Source organism: Neurospora tetrasperma (genome assembly GCF_000213175.1).
Source record: "Neurospora tetrasperma FGSC 2508 unplaced genomic scaffold NEUTE1scaffold_3, whole genome shotgun sequence".
In the NCBI taxonomy this organism is placed as follows: Eukaryota; Fungi; Ascomycota; class Sordariomycetes; order Sordariales; family Sordariaceae; genus Neurospora; species Neurospora tetrasperma.
The window spans coordinates 3,456,863-3,474,923 of NW_009799101.1; the positions used below are offsets into that span (position 1 = coordinate 3,456,863).

General features: G+C 52.8%; 6 protein-coding genes across 6 annotated transcripts; 3 read left to right on the top strand and 3 right to left on the bottom strand.

Moving 5' to 3' along the window:
• Window positions 1-150: 150 nt before the first annotated feature.
• On the top strand, window positions 151-5,455 carry NEUTE1DRAFT_82289 (uncharacterized protein; the record flags this gene model as incomplete). Its single annotated transcript, XM_009852855.1, has 3 exons — window positions 151-4,165; window positions 4,224-4,450; window positions 4,515-5,455. 3 exons carry the CDS (start codon window positions 151-153, stop codon window positions 5,091-5,093), a joined length of 4,821 nt encoding a protein of 1,606 aa, XP_009851157.1.
• An 800-nt stretch (window positions 5,456-6,255) lies between these two features.
• NEUTE1DRAFT_82292 (developmentally regulated GTP-binding protein 1) lies at window positions 6,256-8,453 on the top strand (the record flags this gene model as incomplete). Its single annotated transcript, XM_009852856.1, has 6 exons — window positions 6,256-6,269; window positions 6,350-6,370; window positions 6,664-6,949; window positions 7,032-7,669; window positions 7,791-7,911; window positions 7,967-8,453. The coding sequence occupies 4 exons, from the start codon at window positions 6,664-6,666 to the stop codon at window positions 7,984-7,986; spliced, it is 1,065 nt and encodes a 354-aa protein (XP_009851158.1).
• Window positions 8,454-8,674: 221 nt separating this feature from the next.
• Window positions 8,675-10,223, top strand: NEUTE1DRAFT_110244 (uncharacterized protein; the record flags this gene model as incomplete). The annotated part of the gene is made up of 8 exons (XM_009852857.1): window positions 8,675-8,736; window positions 8,992-9,070; window positions 9,245-9,476; window positions 9,572-9,574; window positions 9,617-9,662; window positions 9,783-9,832; window positions 10,025-10,098; window positions 10,179-10,223. The coding sequence occupies 8 exons, from the start codon at window positions 8,675-8,677 to the stop codon at window positions 10,221-10,223; spliced, it is 591 nt and encodes a 196-aa protein (XP_009851159.1).
• Window positions 10,224-12,343: 2,120 nt separating this feature from the next.
• NEUTE1DRAFT_137851 (uncharacterized protein) lies at window positions 12,344-12,950 on the bottom strand (the record flags this gene model as incomplete). The annotated part of the gene is made up of 2 exons (XM_009852858.1): window positions 12,344-12,439; window positions 12,765-12,950. 2 exons carry the CDS (start codon window positions 12,948-12,950, stop codon window positions 12,344-12,346), a joined length of 282 nt encoding a protein of 93 aa, XP_009851160.1.
• Window positions 12,951-14,281: 1,331 nt separating this feature from the next.
• Window positions 14,282-14,578, bottom strand: NEUTE1DRAFT_100972 (uncharacterized protein; the record flags this gene model as incomplete). The annotated part of the gene is made up of 2 exons (XM_009852859.1): window positions 14,282-14,481; window positions 14,536-14,578. 2 exons carry the CDS (start codon window positions 14,576-14,578, stop codon window positions 14,282-14,284), a joined length of 243 nt encoding a protein of 80 aa, XP_009851161.1.
• A 1,759-nt stretch (window positions 14,579-16,337) lies between these two features.
• NEUTE1DRAFT_110245 (uncharacterized protein) lies at window positions 16,338-17,207 on the bottom strand (the record flags this gene model as incomplete). The annotated part of the gene is made up of 4 exons (XM_009852860.1): window positions 16,338-16,565; window positions 16,607-16,713; window positions 17,015-17,120; window positions 17,166-17,207. 4 exons carry the CDS (start codon window positions 17,205-17,207, stop codon window positions 16,338-16,340), a joined length of 483 nt encoding a protein of 160 aa, XP_009851162.1.
• Window positions 17,208-18,061: the final 854 nt, after the last annotated feature.

The following is an 18,061-nucleotide window of genomic DNA, read 5'->3' on the forward strand; positions in this document are numbered from 1 at the left end:
ACCGACTGCGCATCGTCCTCGTCTTCAACCTCGACCTGCTCCCCGTCGCCAAATCCGCCCCGGTCTCCGGATCCCCCCAACTCCCTAAAGCCCCGGCCGAACAGCGACCAGGATGGTGCAAAACGGTGTTTTGTTCACTCAGTAAATGACATGGATGCGCAGAATGCTGTCGAGCCCGCCTCCACGAAGCCTGCTGTCAGAGCTGCTTCGCCCAAGCGCCAGGGCAGCGATTCCGATCAACCCAGGTCCTCCACCGTGATCCGAACATCATCGACTTCGACTGTGCAGTCGACCACTGCGAGATTCGACCCCATCTTCAGGAGCGACAAGAATGATAGAGATAACAAGCATCGTATCAACAACAGCGCCAGCAAAGCCGCCAGCAACATCGAGGACCACGACGACTCCTTGACGGCCGACGGCAACAGCGACGCCGAAACCATTGTGCTGCCGGGCAAGGACGGCCATCACTCGCCTGTCAAAGTCCGCAAGCCCATCATCAAACAAAACGACAACCGCAGCGATGATGACGATGTGGTGTCGTCGCACCGCAAGCACGCTAACCACAACAGCAGCAGACAACAGCAGCAGCAGCAGCAGGACCGTGAGAGCGACAGAGGCGATCGTAGCGAAAAACCTGACAGGAGCGTCGCGGTCGCAGGTAATGGCCCTAATGGCTCCAATGAGGGCTCAGTGGGCTCCTCCTCGCTGGGGGCACTGGGGGCCAAGAAGAGAAAGCTTCCCGACAAGGCAAAGGCCAAGGATGGATCGAGTGGATTGAGCTCTGCGCCAGAGTCCCCACCCCAGCGTCGTCGCCGCTCGTCCAACGGCCACTCAAAATCCGACTCCGAGCCCGCCCCGGTGGATTCCCTCCCCAAGCTGCCAGCACAGTCTACACAACAGGACAAGCCGGTGCCGCCCAAATCGCTCGATAACAACAAAGTCGTGCCTAATAAGCGGAAGCACCCCAAGGCCGAATCTGACGACGAGGCAGAGCCTCCCAAAGTCCGCCGCCAGCGCACTTCAGGTTCTGGCCTCGACGCTTCCCGCAGACCCCATCCTCCTCCACCGAACAAGTCTTCATCCCATCATGAACCGCACGCCTCCACACGAACCAGATCGGTTTCCCCCCACGCCCGAGCTCACCGTCGAAGCATCTCAACTCAGCTTCCTGGTCATACTGCCCACGGATTGAGCCTGAAAAAGCGCCGCGTCCCTGTCCCCCTCCATTCGGCCGACTATTTCTCTGATGAGTCCTCGGAACGCGGGAGCCCTCATCCGCGCAGCTCCAAACTGCGCAGTCTCGCTACCCCGGCCGCCGCCGAATCCACACACTCGCCCGCTGGCAGAATGGCGCCGCACAAGAAGCACCTAGACGCCCACGGCCAGACCTTCCTTGCCCGAGCCTGTGCCAAGGGCGAATACAACGTCGCTAAGCAAAGGCTGCAGGAACGCCCCGAGGACATCGACGTTGCCGACTATGCGGGCAACACTCCCCTCCAGATCGCTGCAATTAACGGTTTTGACGATATTGTGAAACTCCTTGTCGAAGCCGGCTGTAACCTTGATTGCCTCAACAATGAAAAGGACACGCCGCTGATAGATGCAGTGGAGAATGGCCACTATGAGGTCGTCAAGATCCTGCTTGATGCCGGAGTGAACCCGCGCAAGGCCAACGCATATGGCGAGGAGCCTATCGATCGGGTCAACGAAGACCACGACAATGCCGACGATATCAAACGCGCCATCAACGAAGCAAAGCAGAGGATGGGTGAGCGTCGGCCGACCTCTGAAGACCACCATCTCGATCACGCAACGGATACACGCTCATCCCATGGTCCGGATAGTCCTCGGCAGTCACCTGCCTCCGCCTCCATCAACCCGTCTAGTGGACGACGTGCCGGTACCGTCCGCGCTACCAAGACCAGCAATCATCTACTTTACATGCCCATGGATGACAAGACGCTTCGTGCAGCCGCTGCCAAAGGAGACGAGGAGACAGTCCTACGGATTCTTCAGGTTAGGGACCAGTTCGACGACCCTGAGTCCATGGTGGCTGCAGCTCGTGGTGGTCACGATCTGGTAATGCAGTTGTTGTTGGCTATAGGCGGTGCAAACCCTGATCCACAACCCATTTCGACCAACGAATATTCGACACCCATTCTCGCCGCTATAGGTCAAGAAAACATCAAGGTCATCCGGCTGCTCCTGGACCAAGCCAATTTCGATCCCACCAAGAAGTACAAGGGGGAGACCTACTATGAGATTGCACGCAAAAGACGAGGTCCCAACTGGATGCAAGAGGAACATATGCTGAAGGAAGCATTCGACGAATATAAAAAGAAACCCGGTTCCAATGCTAAGAGCCAAAGACTGTCCAATTCCCGGGAGACGGACCGCGAGCCTAGGCGCACACGAACCGAGATCAAGGAAGATGCGTCCAAGTCCCATCGGAGAAAAGCTTCAAGCCCTGCTAAAGAAGGAAAGAAAACGGGACCCTCGAAAGTCCCAGCTAGTCCTCGGGAGAAGAGGCGTTCGGATTCCGTTGCCACTCACCAGGAAGATCAGACATCGCCCAAGCGCGGCCCTGGCCGGCCCAAGAAAGACGACAAGATTCCAACCATTGCCATTTCCGATCGCGAAGCATCACCCGCAGGAAGAGTCACTGCCAAAGCCAAACGTGCAGATCATGATGTCGCCGCTGCATCATCCGAGGGAGAAACTCCAAAGCCGCGCCGGAAGCTGATTTCTGGCAGGGAGCTCAAGGGTGAGCGTGAGAAGCAGCGTCGCGCCTCTGTCACATCAAATGGCTCTTCGTTTAGAGATCAGCCGTCTAGTCCACGAGATGAGTGTGAAAAACCTCAGATGATGGAGAAGTATCATGACCGGACGAAGGCTATCAGAAGGGACGAGTCCCGTGATCGATCATCTGTTTCTGGTGAAAGTTCCGGCAAGCGACACCGGGCCAGTGCAACCCCGCCACACCCTGGGTCTACAGAGAAGGATCCCTCAGAAGTCCCCCTTAAGAAGAGGCGGTTGGACGTTGAAGGCAAGGACAGGCGTCTTAAGCCTAACTCAGCCGAGGATCGTCACCTAAAGCCTTCTGTGTCCAGAGAATCCAGTCTTGCTGCACCACCTGACGGCAGAGTTAGATCTCGCAGCAGAGATGACGAAGACAGGAGATCAACCTCAAAGCCCCGGAAGTCAGAATCCACCTCAGAGCACGTACGTTTTGACTCCGGCAAGCCCACCATCCCCGAACCCAGCATCCATGTCAAATCCGAAGACGGGGAGGTGGAAATGGGAGACACGGATGATGCCGCCCAAGAAGAATTAACACGGCATATGCTTGAAAAGCGGAAACTCCAGGAAATAAGAAAGAAGCAAGCTGAGATGGAGTCAGAAGCTCGCGAATTGAAGAGGAAAGAGGAGGAAAGAAAGCGCAAGGATGAAGAGCGCGAGCGGAAACGCTTCGAGGACGAGTCCAGACGTGCTGCTCAAGAGGAGAGGCAACGCCTGGAAGAACTGCGAAAACAGCGACAAGCAGAAGAAGATCGGAAACGAAGAGAGGAGGAGGAGGAACGGAAACAGCGTGAAGAGGAGGAGGCACGCGAACGCGAACGAGAGCGTGAGAGAGAACGTGAGCGGAAGAGGAGGGAAGAGGAAGAGGAGCAGAAGAAGAAAGAGGCTGCGGAGAGGAAACGAAGGGAACAAGAGGAGGAGGAAAGGAAAAGACTGGAGCATGAAGAGAAGGTCCGGAGAGAAAGGCTTGAACGGGAAGCGGCTGATGAAGCACGCCGTAAGCGCGAGGAAGAACGTCGTAAGCGCGAGGAAGAGGAGCGCCAGGAAAAGGAACGTAGGGAGAAGGCGTTGCGGGAAGAGGCGGAGCGCAAGCGTGTTGCTGCTCAGGAGGCGGAAGAGCGAAGAATTCGCCACGAGCAGGAAGTCATTCGCATCGCCAATCTACCTCCTGCGCTTCGGTGGCTGGAAGGCGCAGCGAATCCCAGGATTCCACAGATTGCTGAAAAGTTTAGCATCATGCAGGGGGTTCGTTACGACTGCATCGATCCAGAGGCAACTGGGACGCCAGAAGGTAGAGAGCAGTGGTTGCTCAACACGCAGATTGCGCTGCTGTTGGGAGAGAAGGACCTGCGGCTCTCAAAATGTCAGTTTTCACCGTACTGGATTGAACATTGCCCCCAAATGCTGACTTTTGGGTGTAGACAACTCATGGACAAGGATACCGGTATCAAAGATTGCCAAGCGCGTGCTTTGGCAGCTTGAGTCGGATCGCTATGCGCTGACATCTCCGAATCTTTACGACCTCGGCAAAGAGCTCCCTGGATACTACGGTACCGACGACACGGATAGCATCGTCTACCGTGTGACGCAAAAGCTCCGAAGTGCTGCCTGGGAGAAATTCGCTGCTTTGGAAATGTTCTTTGTCAAGGTATGCGTCCGTCAGATTTCCACGCTTCATACGATATGGCGTATCAACTAACATTTCTCACGAGGCCTCTGACTTTTTGCGTATCATCCCTACGATGCCTCACCTGCGGGACATTCGGCTTGTGATGGCCTATCGCGAGCTTCCGGAAAATGAAACATACTTCAGAGACTTCCGACCCTTGGAAAAGTGGAAGAAGGACCCGGATGCGGGCCGAAATCATGGCTTTGCACCCGGCAGCAAATACTTTGTCAACGGCCAGTTCATCTGGGAGGAGAGGCCGAAGGTCGGTATGGTCAGCAAGATGCCTTTCGAGGAAGAGAGGGTTCCCCGCCGCGGCCTAGCACCCGTGAGGTCAGATGACCCAGAGTACGCCGAACTCTGCAGAAAGCAAGGGCTTGGGCATTTGTTGGGCGAGGCCCAAGGCTCGCACGTCTTGTCCAATGGTCACCGGTCAGCATCGCCAATAAGCACGACCTCGTCTTCAAACCGCGTGAATGGAACCACATCGCCAAGGGCTAGGACTGTCAACGGGCACGCGCATGGGCATCACCCAATATCGCCATCATCGGAGACTGGACCCGCGCAAGCTCGTCCGCTGCTTAACGGCCATCATGAAATGCTTAGCGGCGACGAAGAGGATTGATGGGTTACGATGTGTGTCAAAGGTTATTACGATGTCAAGATGTACTGGGTTGTCAGGGATGAAATCAACTAGGAACGCGATACGCTCAAAACTGAGAGCTTGGCTGGTTTGTGTATTGAGCGAGGTTAACCAACGGGACAGGTCATGGGGAGGAGTCCAGCGGTCAATGTCAAGCAGATCATATGGGTTAGTTGTGTGGAAAAGGATGAAGCGATGGGTTGTCGGGGGTCATGTCATGTCGACCCAACTTTTGCAGGTACCTTTAGCGTTCATGATACGGTATTATCGTGCTATCTTGTACAAACAGTCATATAGCCTTTGTCAGGTTTTGAAAACCGTAAATGCGGACGTTAGTCGATAAGTAGACCAGGCGGGCATCATCATTATCATCATCATCATGACGAATTCGGACTGAAGGGGGCATCGAATTCACAAAGCATCGAACTTGGAATGAACGGTGGTATGGATGGGATGGAGTTGTGGCGAATAGCTGTTGGTTTGGTTCGTGTTTTGTTTGTTGGTTTCCATTAGTATAACTTAACGATATTTAACGATGAAAGGAAAACAGACGGGTGAAAGTGCGAGTATCGATGACTGTGGTATCGTGTTGTGTATCAAATAAGAGAAGAGTAACCGGAACCAACCACCATGCGAGCGAAAGGTGAACTATACGGAAATTCTTTGCCACACCGCATGAAGTGGAAACAGCCCCGAGCGAAGAATTCTCCCGTCCCGTCGAGAAAAGGACGGCGTGATGGAGGGTCAGCCCGATGGTAGGTATGTGTACAGTACCGTAGATGATCAGGTACGGAGCTTTGGGGGAGTAGGAACAATGGAACGCCGGCGCCAAGGCCAAGTGGAAGCCCGGCCGCCCAGGGGTGTTGAGGAACCGAAAGGAACTTGGAGCTTCCGTGGGCCTGTGTGTGTGTGTGTGCACTGCCCGCAGGTCCGCCCGCGCTGCGGCGATTTTAACCGCATCGGCGCGGCGCTGAAACTATGAAATTTGCCCCACCTTCAAAATTCCCAAGAAACAATCAAGATCATCATCAACTTCCAGGTTGGAAAACACTGAACCACGCTCTGTCCTGCCACGGCTGAGAAATTATAGTCACCAATCCATAATACAGATACGCCATCGTGTGAAAGCTAGCAATCATGTCGACCACGGTGGACAAGGTACGTATATCGCCCTTCCGCATTCCCCATCAGAGAACATGTTGGAACAAGGAACTGATGCGACCGCCGCACCATGACAGATCAAAGAGATCGAGGCCGAAGTGAGTTTTAACTGTCCCCGATAGCCCTCGATTTTCGAACCCTCCGAGCCCCGATACGATACGGCACCCCCGAGACAGGACAAGAAGTTGGACAGGTCAGAGACCAAGATGCGCTGGCTCCGGCGACACAGATGCAGGCATACACAGAGGCTGTTCAGGCCCTGGCACTGGAGCTGGAGGAGCGCGACCTGGACGATGAGATACTACCAACGGATTCCCCCCTCGAAGATGAACGAACCGACGCAACAAGGACGGACCTCGGCTAACGCTATGTTTCTTTCCCCCTTCGATAGATGGCCCGAACTCAAAAGAACAAGGCGACATCCTACCATATCGGACAGCTGAAGGCAAAGCTCGCCAAGCTCAAGCGTGAGCTGCTCACGCCCTCGGGCGGCGGCGGTGGCGGCGGTGGTGCTGGTTTCGACGTCGCCAGAACCGGTGTGGCCTCGATTGGTTTCATTGGTTTCCCCTCGGTCGGAAAGAGTACGCTGATGAGCAGACTGACGGGCCAGCACTCTGAGGCGGCCGCGTACGAGTTCACCACGCTTACGAGTGTGCCGGGTCAGGTTACCTACAACGGTGGGCAGCCCTCTTTCTTCTTCTTCTCATCCTCCGGAGCGTCACAAGGTCCAGATTGAACTGACATGTTGCATACATATAGGTGCCCCACTACAAATCATCGATTTGCCTGGTATTATTGAGGGCGCCAAGGACGGCCGTGGTCGTGGTCGTCAGGTTATCGCCGTCGCCAAGACGTGCCATCTTATCTTCATCGTGCTGGACGTTAACAAGCCGCTGACGGACAAGCGCGTCATCGAGGCCGAGCTGGAGGGCTTCGGCATCCGCATCAACAAGGAGCCGCCCAACATCACGTTCAAGAAGAAGGACAAGGGCGGCCTGAACATCACCAGCACGGTGCCCCTCACACACATCGACAACGACGAAATCCGCGCCGTCATGAGCGAGTACAAGATCTCGTCGGCCGACATCGCCATCCGCTGCGACGCCACTATTGATGATTTGATCGACGTGCTCGAGGCCAAGTCGCGCTCCTACATCCCTGTTATCTACGTCCTCAACAAGATCGACGCCATCAGTATCGAGGAGCTCGACTTGCTGTACCGTATTCCCAACTCGGTCCCCATCAGTTCTGAGCACGGCTGGAACATTGACGAGTTGATGGAGGCCATGTGGGAGAAGCTTAAGCTCGTGCGCGTGTATACCAAGCCGAAGGGCAAGATGCCGGATTATTCGGCTCCCGTTGTGTTGAGGAGCAATAGGTGCACGGTTGAGGATTTCGTAAGTTTTTTCTCTTTTTTTTTTTTTTTTTTCTCGTTTTCCTTTGTTTTGATGCACCTGATTGAGCGAAAGAAACGTTTGGGGGTGTGAATGAGGCGAGCTAACAGCTGATGAACCGCAGTGTAACACTATTCACAAAACTATCGTGGATCAGTTCAAGGTTGCTATTGTTTACGGCAAGTCCGTCAAGCATCAACCTCAGCGTGTTGGTCTCAGCCACGAATTGGCTGATGAAGATATCGGTATGTCTTTGGATGTTTTTCTGTTGGAAGGGTTGTGACTAATGGATGAAAACAGTCACCATCGTCAAGCGATAAAGAATTTTCGTGGAGAGGATTCTTAAAGATGTGCTGTGGTTTTTACGAGACGAGACACTCACAATACGGACGGTGGCCCGGGTAACGCACGTACACTGACCGATACCTGATCGACAACGCACCTTCGAGCCGTACGCAGACTTTCATGTGGGCTCGATCGCTTGCTATGGCGCACGGCATGGTAAGTATAAACCAAGGGGTCGATAGAAGGAGCTTACTCGGTCTTTAAGTGCCGAACGGGAAGCCAAATTGCTTCTTCCACTACTATACGCGCGGTTGTCCATTGACACAAGTTGTGGACAATGTGAAGAGACCCGAGGCTGGTGAAAGTGTTAAAAAGGAGGGGAAGGGTCCGAGATGAATGAAGGGATCAAAAAGGCTGCTATATAGGATATTGGCTAGGATTAGATCTAGAGAGCCAAGATCACGACAGTAATGAAATCACGTATATACCTACTTTTTTTTAAAAAGGTTGAGATTACCCTGTATAAGACTGGTTTTCTGGTGTTGGCTACAGCCAGGCCCAAAAGATCACTTTCAGGCTTATGTTGATCATTGGGAGGGGGGGTAGAGGAGGGGGAGAGCGAGATGTCATAGAAAATCCTGGAATGGTGACAAGGGCTGACTCTATGAAGACAAGTGACAGCTTTCCGTTACCCTTTTCCTTTTCTGTTTCAACTCATTTCCCATGCCCGTTCTCTATACGTTTTCCAAGGGTAATGAGATGGACGCTATTGTACAAACAAGACTGTGCGTACTTGGCTAATACAACACTTTTCCTGTCTCTATCAGGTTACCTTCGTGGTTCTCCTGAGTGACTAAAGTTCGCCAGAAACAAACCGATAGGCAGAACAGCGAGTCTGAGCAATTTCCCAACTTCTGCAAAACAGTCGCTACCGGATGTGCTCAAATGACAACCTCATACCAAGATGTTGTTTTCGATGTTCAATGACCGTTTGAGAGTGATATTGAAATTGTCTATACGATGATAAAACTGGCTTACAGGTCAGACCACCAAAGACCCCTCAACGCAAAGCAAAGAAGGAAGAAAATTACGGGTTTGTCGATCAAGTCAAACTTCTCTGTACGTGATTGGCGTATTAACCACTCAGCCACTTGGGTTCATCAACAAGTCATCAGTCATTCTCAAATTATCAATGACACTCACTGACTGACACTGCAACCCTCTGTCTACCACTATCCTTGTACCAATAGCCAGAGCTAAAGAAAATGACTGTCAAGCTGCAATCTTCTCCAGCTTCCAATGGTCAGATCTGACGTCCCATCTCATCTCAACCAGCTCTCGTATTGTAGCAAATTGGTTGATCATGATCCAGACTACAGAACTCCACCCCCAACTTCCCAAACTCCCAGGGCACTCAGCAAGCGAGTATCACCCCAGTGTCCATGTCTCATCTTCCCATTTCCTCACGTAGAAATCGGTGTTCTCGTTCCCGCTAGAAGTATCAATGTCGATAACCGCACGGAATGTGAGTGGAATGTACCCGACTTGGGCTCTGGGATACTGTTGGCTTGTCACGAGCTTGCTCAACTTGGACCTCTCTCTAACTCCTTTTGTTGGTAGTTGGTAAGCAACAGAAACGCTGGTACCTATATCTATGATGTACAGAGAGAAGACTTGACTGCCGAAAAAAGGGGCGGCGTGTAATGTGTATGTGTGTGTGTGTGTGTGTGTGTGCCACCCCCCTACCGTATGTCGTGCATGCATGTATAAAGGGGGGGGGTGGTGTGTGTGTGTGTGTGGTGATGATAGTAACTGTGACACCACTTCCCAGTTCCAGCCGCATTACAGATTTGCTTAGGGGTAAAAGGGGCAAGCGGACAGGTACGTAAACACAAGCTTGATATCGCACGATTCAAAACTCATCAAGCGAACCAAACTGCGGCTATTAGTGCGCTGGCGCTACAGCTCGTCTCCGTTGGCCTGAAATCCAGACCTAGTCACTGTTGCTTCGTCGAGTATGGCTTGTTCCAACGAGGCTGTATACCAGGTAGTATTGTCTATGTTGCCACCTAGTCTCCAAAGTTCCCTACTTGGACAGTATCGTGCCCAGATACGGTAGGGATATCGTCAAGTGTGGTGTGGAAATGGTAGGTGGTAGGGAATGAGTGAGTGGCTCGGAATCTAGAGTGCATGCATGCGTTCGTACATACATGTAATGAGGTTGTAGTATGTGTGCTGGCAGGACAGGGCAGGGCAGACGGGGACGGGATAGGGGTAATGTAAACAGTTTAGAGTTATGAACAGACTGGCCTTAAAAGATCTGCGGTCACCTTTCCCTTCACTTCCACCCCCTCTCCATGCATTCCATATGCACTCCGAACAGCCCCAAGAGCAAGGACCAACAGCACCCTGGGATGGAGGACCGCTGCAACGGCTTGGTAGTTGCAGTTGGTACCTCTAGAGCAAAAAGGTTCTGCAGCGAACCCAGGACGGTGGTGTCGGTACGCAGTAGAGGGAAAGGAAGGTAGGGAAGAGGCCTGCTGTTTTCGCTGCTGGGGAAGGCAAGATGATCTTTGGTTGGGGTCCTCTAGGGGTCGAAATTTTCCGCAAGTTAGAATTCTTTCATTTCCTTACACTTTTCCTTACCGAAATTCCGGAAATGATTCGTGCACGAGTCCGTGCACTCGCCCAAACTCTAGTCTATACCATACGCCACTGCAGTTGATCAGCCATAATTCTACACATTGACCTACCTACCTCATACCCTCGCCGTCGTCAGCTCTCTGTTCACATTATGATGCCTTCTTAGCGCCATCTTTAAGCTGTCATTTGGTCAGCAATATAAGTGGCCAACAAAAAGTCATGTGATGTGAAAACTGGTAAAAGATTTACATTTTTCATTACTTTTTTCCGAATTTACTTTTCTTACCGCTTACGGGAACTTCAGATCGACCCCTAGGGTCTCCCAGGGTCGAAATGCATTGCAACGGCAACCCGGCAGATGAAGTCGCTTCCGCGGCCGGCCGGCGCTTAACATCCAACGCGCCGCTTGAAGGAGGCATCCGCGTATGACGGGTGTACATATGTCTGCAGTCCTTCAATTATCAGATATAGTGGTTGAGGCCGATATCTGGACGTTTGGGCGCCATTGTCTTGCAGGCGTGATGACGGAGGAGGTGCAGATGATCTGATCCCGAGGACAAAATTCTCTCAGTCTTTGTCCCTTGACGCAGGTCGGCGGCAGCTATGGAATAGGGCAAGAACCCCCGGGAACCTATCTTTTGCCGGTAGTGCAGAGCGTAAGGAAGTTGAGGGTTTTCTTGTGGGCGCCATGTACATGGTATATAGTCCATCGGCTAGGACCCCACAAATGCTTCGCTATGCCGAATGGCGGTCCGGTCCAGCAGCTTTCGGATAGACCTTGTGCCATGCATGGCGCTACCCGGTAACGTGATGATCAAGACGTGAGGGTTTCTTGCTCCGTCACCACATCTTCGGCTCAGAGAGGACGCCAATGGGTCGCATGACTGTGAAGAAAAATCACCATTGGGCCTCGCCTCGACACCTTAGTGCGCTATTAGAACCATGAGGGACACAGAGCGAGCGAATACCTTGTGAGAGACAACTGTGTCCTTTAGTGAATGGTAGGGTCAGAACTATGCGACCCCACCTGTGAATGGGAACCTCCACGCTCTTGAGAGCCATTTCAACAACGACCGAATGTATGCGGAGGAGTGAAAAAAATATGCGATGCTGCTGACCACGCCCACCCCTCTCCGACCTTTCAGAATGCTCCTCTTGCCGCCGAGGTACGTATGGTTCTTGAAGGGGTCGCCGAGACCCCGCAGAAAACACTGCCTTATCCACGCGATAATGGCGCTTCAAATCTGGGAAAGTCGTCCTTTTCTTTCTTGTCCACATTGACTCGTGACTCGCTCTGATCGACGTTCAGTTCCAGGGTCTCGAGAGGCGCTAGACGCGGCTGTCCCAAAAGCAGGAAAGCCGAAGCTAAGTTCGCAGTCCAGGGTCATATTTGCATCCGCGAGACACAAGTAGATAGTCAGAGAGAGCTATGGGAACCGAAAGCAGAGGTCCCGGCGAAGCTTGGCCCAAATTTCCCCTGAAAAGAGCAGCGAGGACAGATTGACGGCGTGGGGGAGAACCGAACCTTTGACAATAAGGCGGGCTGTTTTGAGGAGGCTCACATGCAGCATTTTGCTTTTTGCTACACACGAGGGTAGGTTTTTACAGCACACGGAACTCCCGTGGAGTCCAGTGAATGCTTGGTTCGCCTCCCCATGCTTTTCTTTGCTGTGAAAGCGTAAGAGAGGCATACTGCCACTTTCAAGACCAAAGATACGGCTGTAAAGGCTTAACGACGAGACTATACAATTAGTTCTCTTGCTGCTCAGATACGGGGGTGGGGTCCAATTGGGCTCGAGGAGAGAGGATCACGGGCGCCATGAAGGATGCGGCAGTGTGAACGGCCTGGCCAATACAGCGTCAGAAATTGGGAGGGATTTGCGCCGGCCCGTGTCGCTGCTGAAGCGAGCAAAGTCTTCGGTTGTAGGTTCCGCTGTGGCATTGTGGCTCTTTTACAGCGTGCGGGCTGAAAACTGCCTTTCGGCTTCGCAACAGAACCTCTTATGTATCCCATCACGTCGAACATATCTATACGCCCGGTTGATGTTGCTGATCTGTCTTGACGGCTTTCTGCTACGCATTACGTATGGCCTCGGCGGTTCATCCGTTGTACGGAGCCACATTATGAATTTCCAGTCTCTCACCAATGTCAGATCCCAAATGATCATACCCGTTGGTCCTGTCGCTCACCAGACTCCCACGCCGAAGGGCTGCTGGACTCTGGCTTTTTAGAAGACAATCGGCGCGCACCATTCGTCCTGATCTTCTGCACTAGGCCTGTTTTGGAAGGAAGCTTGATGCTGCGTCTTGAGCATATCCTAGGCAGCTTTCCTTGTGGAATGGAGATGTCAGGCATTGAGAGCGGCTGACCAGTGGGATGTTAGCCGTCGACGCTTCGCTTGGACCTTACCTTTTCTGCCCAATGGCGACAGGGGAGGGTCTGGCTGAAGCTGGATGTATACCCAATGACGAATCCATACTGTATGTGATTCTCTGCGATTGTTGGACGACTTCCCATCTCGACGACCGTCTCGAGAGCTCTGTTGGCCCTTCGACACGGCCGCACAAAGATGATGGAATTGCACGACCAACAGCAACAAACGGTAAAAGCTAAAGCCAACAGAAGAGAGGACGATTGCGACTGCCAAGGCGGTCCGTAGCAAACCCATGGAGCGGCCACGACGACAGCCTCGCTTGTTGGTAACCGGAGCGATGTGTGGGAGCGGTGCCATTCTGCCATCCTGCCCACCCACATGGAGTCATGGACCACGGGCATAGACAGACGTGAAGGGATCGGGGGACTCGAGGAGACCCCCCGGAAGCCTCGGGATTTTCCTACGGTAACAACGCTGAATGTTACGTCGCTGGAGAAGGCTTCCGCTTTTTGATTGCTCCCTTTCCATATGTCGTGCTGGAGAGATTAGACCATGGTATCTTGGAGCTTGACGCGGCTTGAGCCCTTGAACTTGACGCAATCAGGTATCGCATCTCGCGGCATCGTTTGTGAGTGTTCAGTCGCGGGTTGTAGGCTCGTGTTGGACCTCGATGTTAAATATTAACCCCTGTCCCACATGACATGGGCCTCTCTTTTTTCTTCTTTTAATTATCCACGATCAAGATATTGGAATGCTCCTCCCCGTGGTGGTAGTGACTGACAATGACTGGCCGTTGACCAGCCTAAAGTCTTGAGCTCGGGGTCCTTGTCAACTGTCAATAACAATCAATTATCGACTCTCCCCTCCCAGTTTGGTAGTTGGCGGCTCACGGCTGTCAGAATATCGAAATATCGCAGCGGCGACGGTCCAATTCTTCCAACTTCAACGGCCTCTTCTTTTTCTTCCTCCTTGCGCTATGTAATCTGCTGGAATCCGAAGAAACCAGCCATCGGGTGGTGGTATGCCTGGAGAGTTGGTGTAGCATCCATAGCGTCGTTCAGAAAGAGAACGATCGACCCGATTGAGATTGTAAGGAGGAGAGTGATGGAGATAGAGACGAACTTGGAGAAGGGGCGTCGAGATCTTTGCGGGGAAATCATTCTGCTTACAGTGGTAGGATAATCAGCGATTGATATGGGAGCAGCCAGTGGCACCTGACGAATAGGAATTCGGAAAGACTTCCAGTCAACTCCTTTGAACGGTATGGTAGTAACGGTAGTGAGCTTGAGGGCCGTGACGGGCAACTGTCAGTCTAACCTGGCAAGTACATAGTACGATCCAATTGATGGCTCGATGCCGCTGGCTTGATCCAGAGACAGATAAGGAAAGAACTCTGGGTGGCCAAGCCGCCGGACTGGCAGCCCAGGGCAGTGTAGCTGGGAAAGAAGCTGGGAAGCTGCGAGCTGCGGCGTGGGAGCTCCCGCTTTCTCCAGTTTCCAACTCTATTGAGGACTGTGCAGCCCGAGTGATTTCAGGAGCCAGGGGGGACAGTCCATTGCACTGGACTCCATAACTCAAGAGGAGTTTGGGCGCAGTCGGGTGGTAGCATTTGGGTCGAATGGGAAATAGAATGCCTGGTCATGGGCCGCTATTGGGTTTTGGCAGTTTTCGGCGGCGTGGGTGTTCTATTCCCAGCAACCTAATGCACGCTTTGCTTTTAAACTTATAGCTGGGACGACCCCCTACCGCAGCTGAAATCTCCTGACGTCTGCTTTTGTTTTGCATGAACAGCAACTTCAAAGTGAGGTCCATGAAGAACATCCTCTTGCTTGATGGGAAGGAATGCGGGTTATGCGGCTAGCCGTCCATCCATCTGTCGCCGGCTGTGGTGTAAGTATCACTGCCTTGCCCAGGAGCCGTTGATGACGACAAGCCTGAAGGGTAGGGCGGTAGCCAGTCCCAGGTATGAGGGAAAAGGGTCAAAATGGACTGCAATCAGCCGTTCCATTATCATTCGGGTACTGGTGATGGGAATTAAGGCCCTTTCCACCTGCAAGCCTCAAATCCGCCGCCCAATCAGCCAATAGCAACAAAAAAAAAAAAAAAAAAAAAAAAAAAAAAAAAAAAGGACCAAGTGAGAGAGCAGGGCGTGTGGATGTGGGCGGTGCTCTTTGCCGTGGGATTGAACAATGCCATTGTTTCATCCGCGTAGACGAGACAAGCAGACAAGACAAGGAAAAACTCCGGCGTGCGACCCAGTTCCGTCCACTCACTCCATGTCCATCAGCTGAACATACCAACATTTCCACTACCCACGTAGGCAATTTCTTGCAAGCGTGGCCTAGGTGGCCCTAGATCCGCGAGTTCGCACCCTCGCCTTGTCGATAGCCTCAATCCCGAAATGACTTGGAAACTGAATGCTTGCTGATGCTGACGAGCAGCATGCTTGTGGGCAAGATCAGCATCTCCCGGCGTCTCTAGCCTAGCGGCCGTCCGGCCACGGTGGAGTCGACAAGAATCCATTTCCGATCTTGACGTTGCAGACTGGAGGTCGCGGGTCAATCAGTCGAGAATTTGAGTTTTGGCGGTCTTGGTCTGGGAGACTTGGAGCAGATCCCATGACGAAACCGAAAGATGAGATGCGATTGAAATGTTGCAGTCGACATTTCTGTACCTGAACTCGGAGTCCCGTCTGGGTGTAGTTCAGGAACCGCCTTATGAGAGAGCTTGGTCGTCCCCAACCGTCTGTTCCTGCTCACTTTGACAAGGTTCCAACGCGGGCCCTTTGAAGCGACCGCCTTTGTGCCGGGAGGCATGATGTACCTGTGAAAAAGGTACTTGTATTCATGCCTGCGTGCTGCAGTGGCAGATGTAGTGTACTCCGGCGGACCCTGCCCGCTCCACATTCAGTAGACTCCACTCTTGTTCTGACGGTCTATCCTTGCTCAGCAGGGCAAGGTAGTGTAGGCCAATGCAGGCAGGAACGGCTCGCAGGTCGCAGTACAGTCCGCAGTCGGCACACAGACTTTTGGACCTACCCGAGCTTCCACAACCACTCGCTTGTTACCACAACAGGCACGGGCTGCAGCCAGGAATGGGATTGATTACCTACCTCTGGTGGTATCGAGTGGTATCGACCAGATGACAATTACACCATACACGCCATCCACCACGATCCCGAAAATCAGCCAAGCATCGTCGAGATGGCTCATTCACGACTCTGATTCGCACCTCTGGAGCGCGACTTTGTCCCGCATACCTACGTACACTAGTCGAGATTGTGGAGGTACTATCTGCACACGAGGTCGCTTGTCCGTCGAGTGAGATTTGCGACAGCACGACAACGACGTGTATGAAAAATGATCTTCTCAAGTTCTGCTCCACGCTAAGTCAAAGTCATTGACTTCTTCAAAACGGATTGTCTCAGCGCCCTTAGCGGGGAACCCATTTGGAGCCATTGAGAGCCACTGGACGGAGCCATTGTGGTCGACGGTCAGCCTGTCAAGGAAAGCATCGAATGTCTCTGAATTTCTTTTGGTCCAGAATTCATCATGTTTCCGCCCGTTCCTGAGGTTGTCAGTTGCTTCCATGCCGGTCTGGAAGAAACATGCATACATTAGGTTCTCTACCTACATACAATTAAGGAACGAGCCAGTGTGACAATGGGTGTGGTGGTACCGAGTACCTTGACCGGCCACCCCATGCTACTGACTTGCGAATTGCCCGTTGCTGCCATGCGACTGCCTATAACAGACGTTTGAAAGTACCTGGTACAATGATCATGAGGATTGCTCTGGTGGACCGTGGTTGGTGGTGCCTTCCACTTGCAATTTTCCTAGCACGCGGCCCTTTCCTTTCCACTCGGCCACCGCCGTGTCTCAGTCTTTTGAGGAATAGCTCATGCTCAACCGTAAGACATTGGATCGTCCCGTTGTTTGGCCTCGTTCTTCTTCTGCTTTGCTTCACTGCAGCAGCTTCTGGCGCCCGGCCGCCTTCTCATCCGGGCAGTTCCCGCCATCCCCGTCGAGGTTAGCTTGTCTCCCACTTCGTCTCCTGTCAAATGGTCGAGGCCGGCAGCTGGTACTGGATACCTCCAGAAATTCGTCTTTCAGTTGCTTCCGTCCCCATTGAAGCGTCACGGACGTCCAGGTCTACAAGTCAGTTTCAACACAAGCGCTGCCTACTCCACTACCTACACTAAGCTCGGCAGAGGGACTAGCGGGAATTTCACGGCTCATGGTTGTCGACTCCCATTCGTCATGTGTGCTCGAAAAGGCAACTTGTTATCATTGCCGTTATTATTCTGAAACCCGCCTTCAACGATCATCTCCAGGGCTTCCAGGGCTTCCAGGGCTGCTCACGATAGGGTAAAGCCAGGCCCACGGTGTGTCTTGCTGGTGGTATTGGTAGGTAGAGGTATGGTGTCCATCGATGGACCACTCTCTACAAGCTTCCGGTTGATGAGGTTACGGTTGGCACTCTCCATCGGCCCTTGTCGCCCTTGTCGATGATAGTCTGGATTCGGCATGGTATGGATGACCTTTTTTTTTTTTTTTTTGTTCTTCACAATGGCCCCATGCCCCTGTCCATATCCGTCATTTCTCTCTCTGTCTCTGCCCATGTCGAGCCCGTCCCCGATGAGTCCCTCTCGCTCCCGTCCAATCTGGACATGGGGAGCAGGCTCGGACAAGACAACCTGGAAGCCCTCGTTCTCTGCCGCAAAGCACCGGCACCACTCAAGCACTCGACAGCCCTTTTTCAAAAGGACAGGGTGGACTTCAGGTAAATGTGGTTTAGCACTGGAACTCTAGCAACCAACTGAACACCGATCCCATCAAGGTTGCTAGTTCCTCTCGGGTTTCTTCTACCTTTCCGCAATTTATCCCTCTTGGATTTTTGGCCAGTGGCTTGCTGCTTGGCTCCCACGCTATCTGTAGCTCATGATTTCTGAGATTATATTTCTCCATATCCTCAACATCCTCACTCGAGCCATCAACACTGGGGATATCTGTCCAGGTCCATACGCTACTGTATCTAACCCACCCCCCTACCTGTCGTCGTCGAGCTCACACGGTACGATACCAACCCCCCC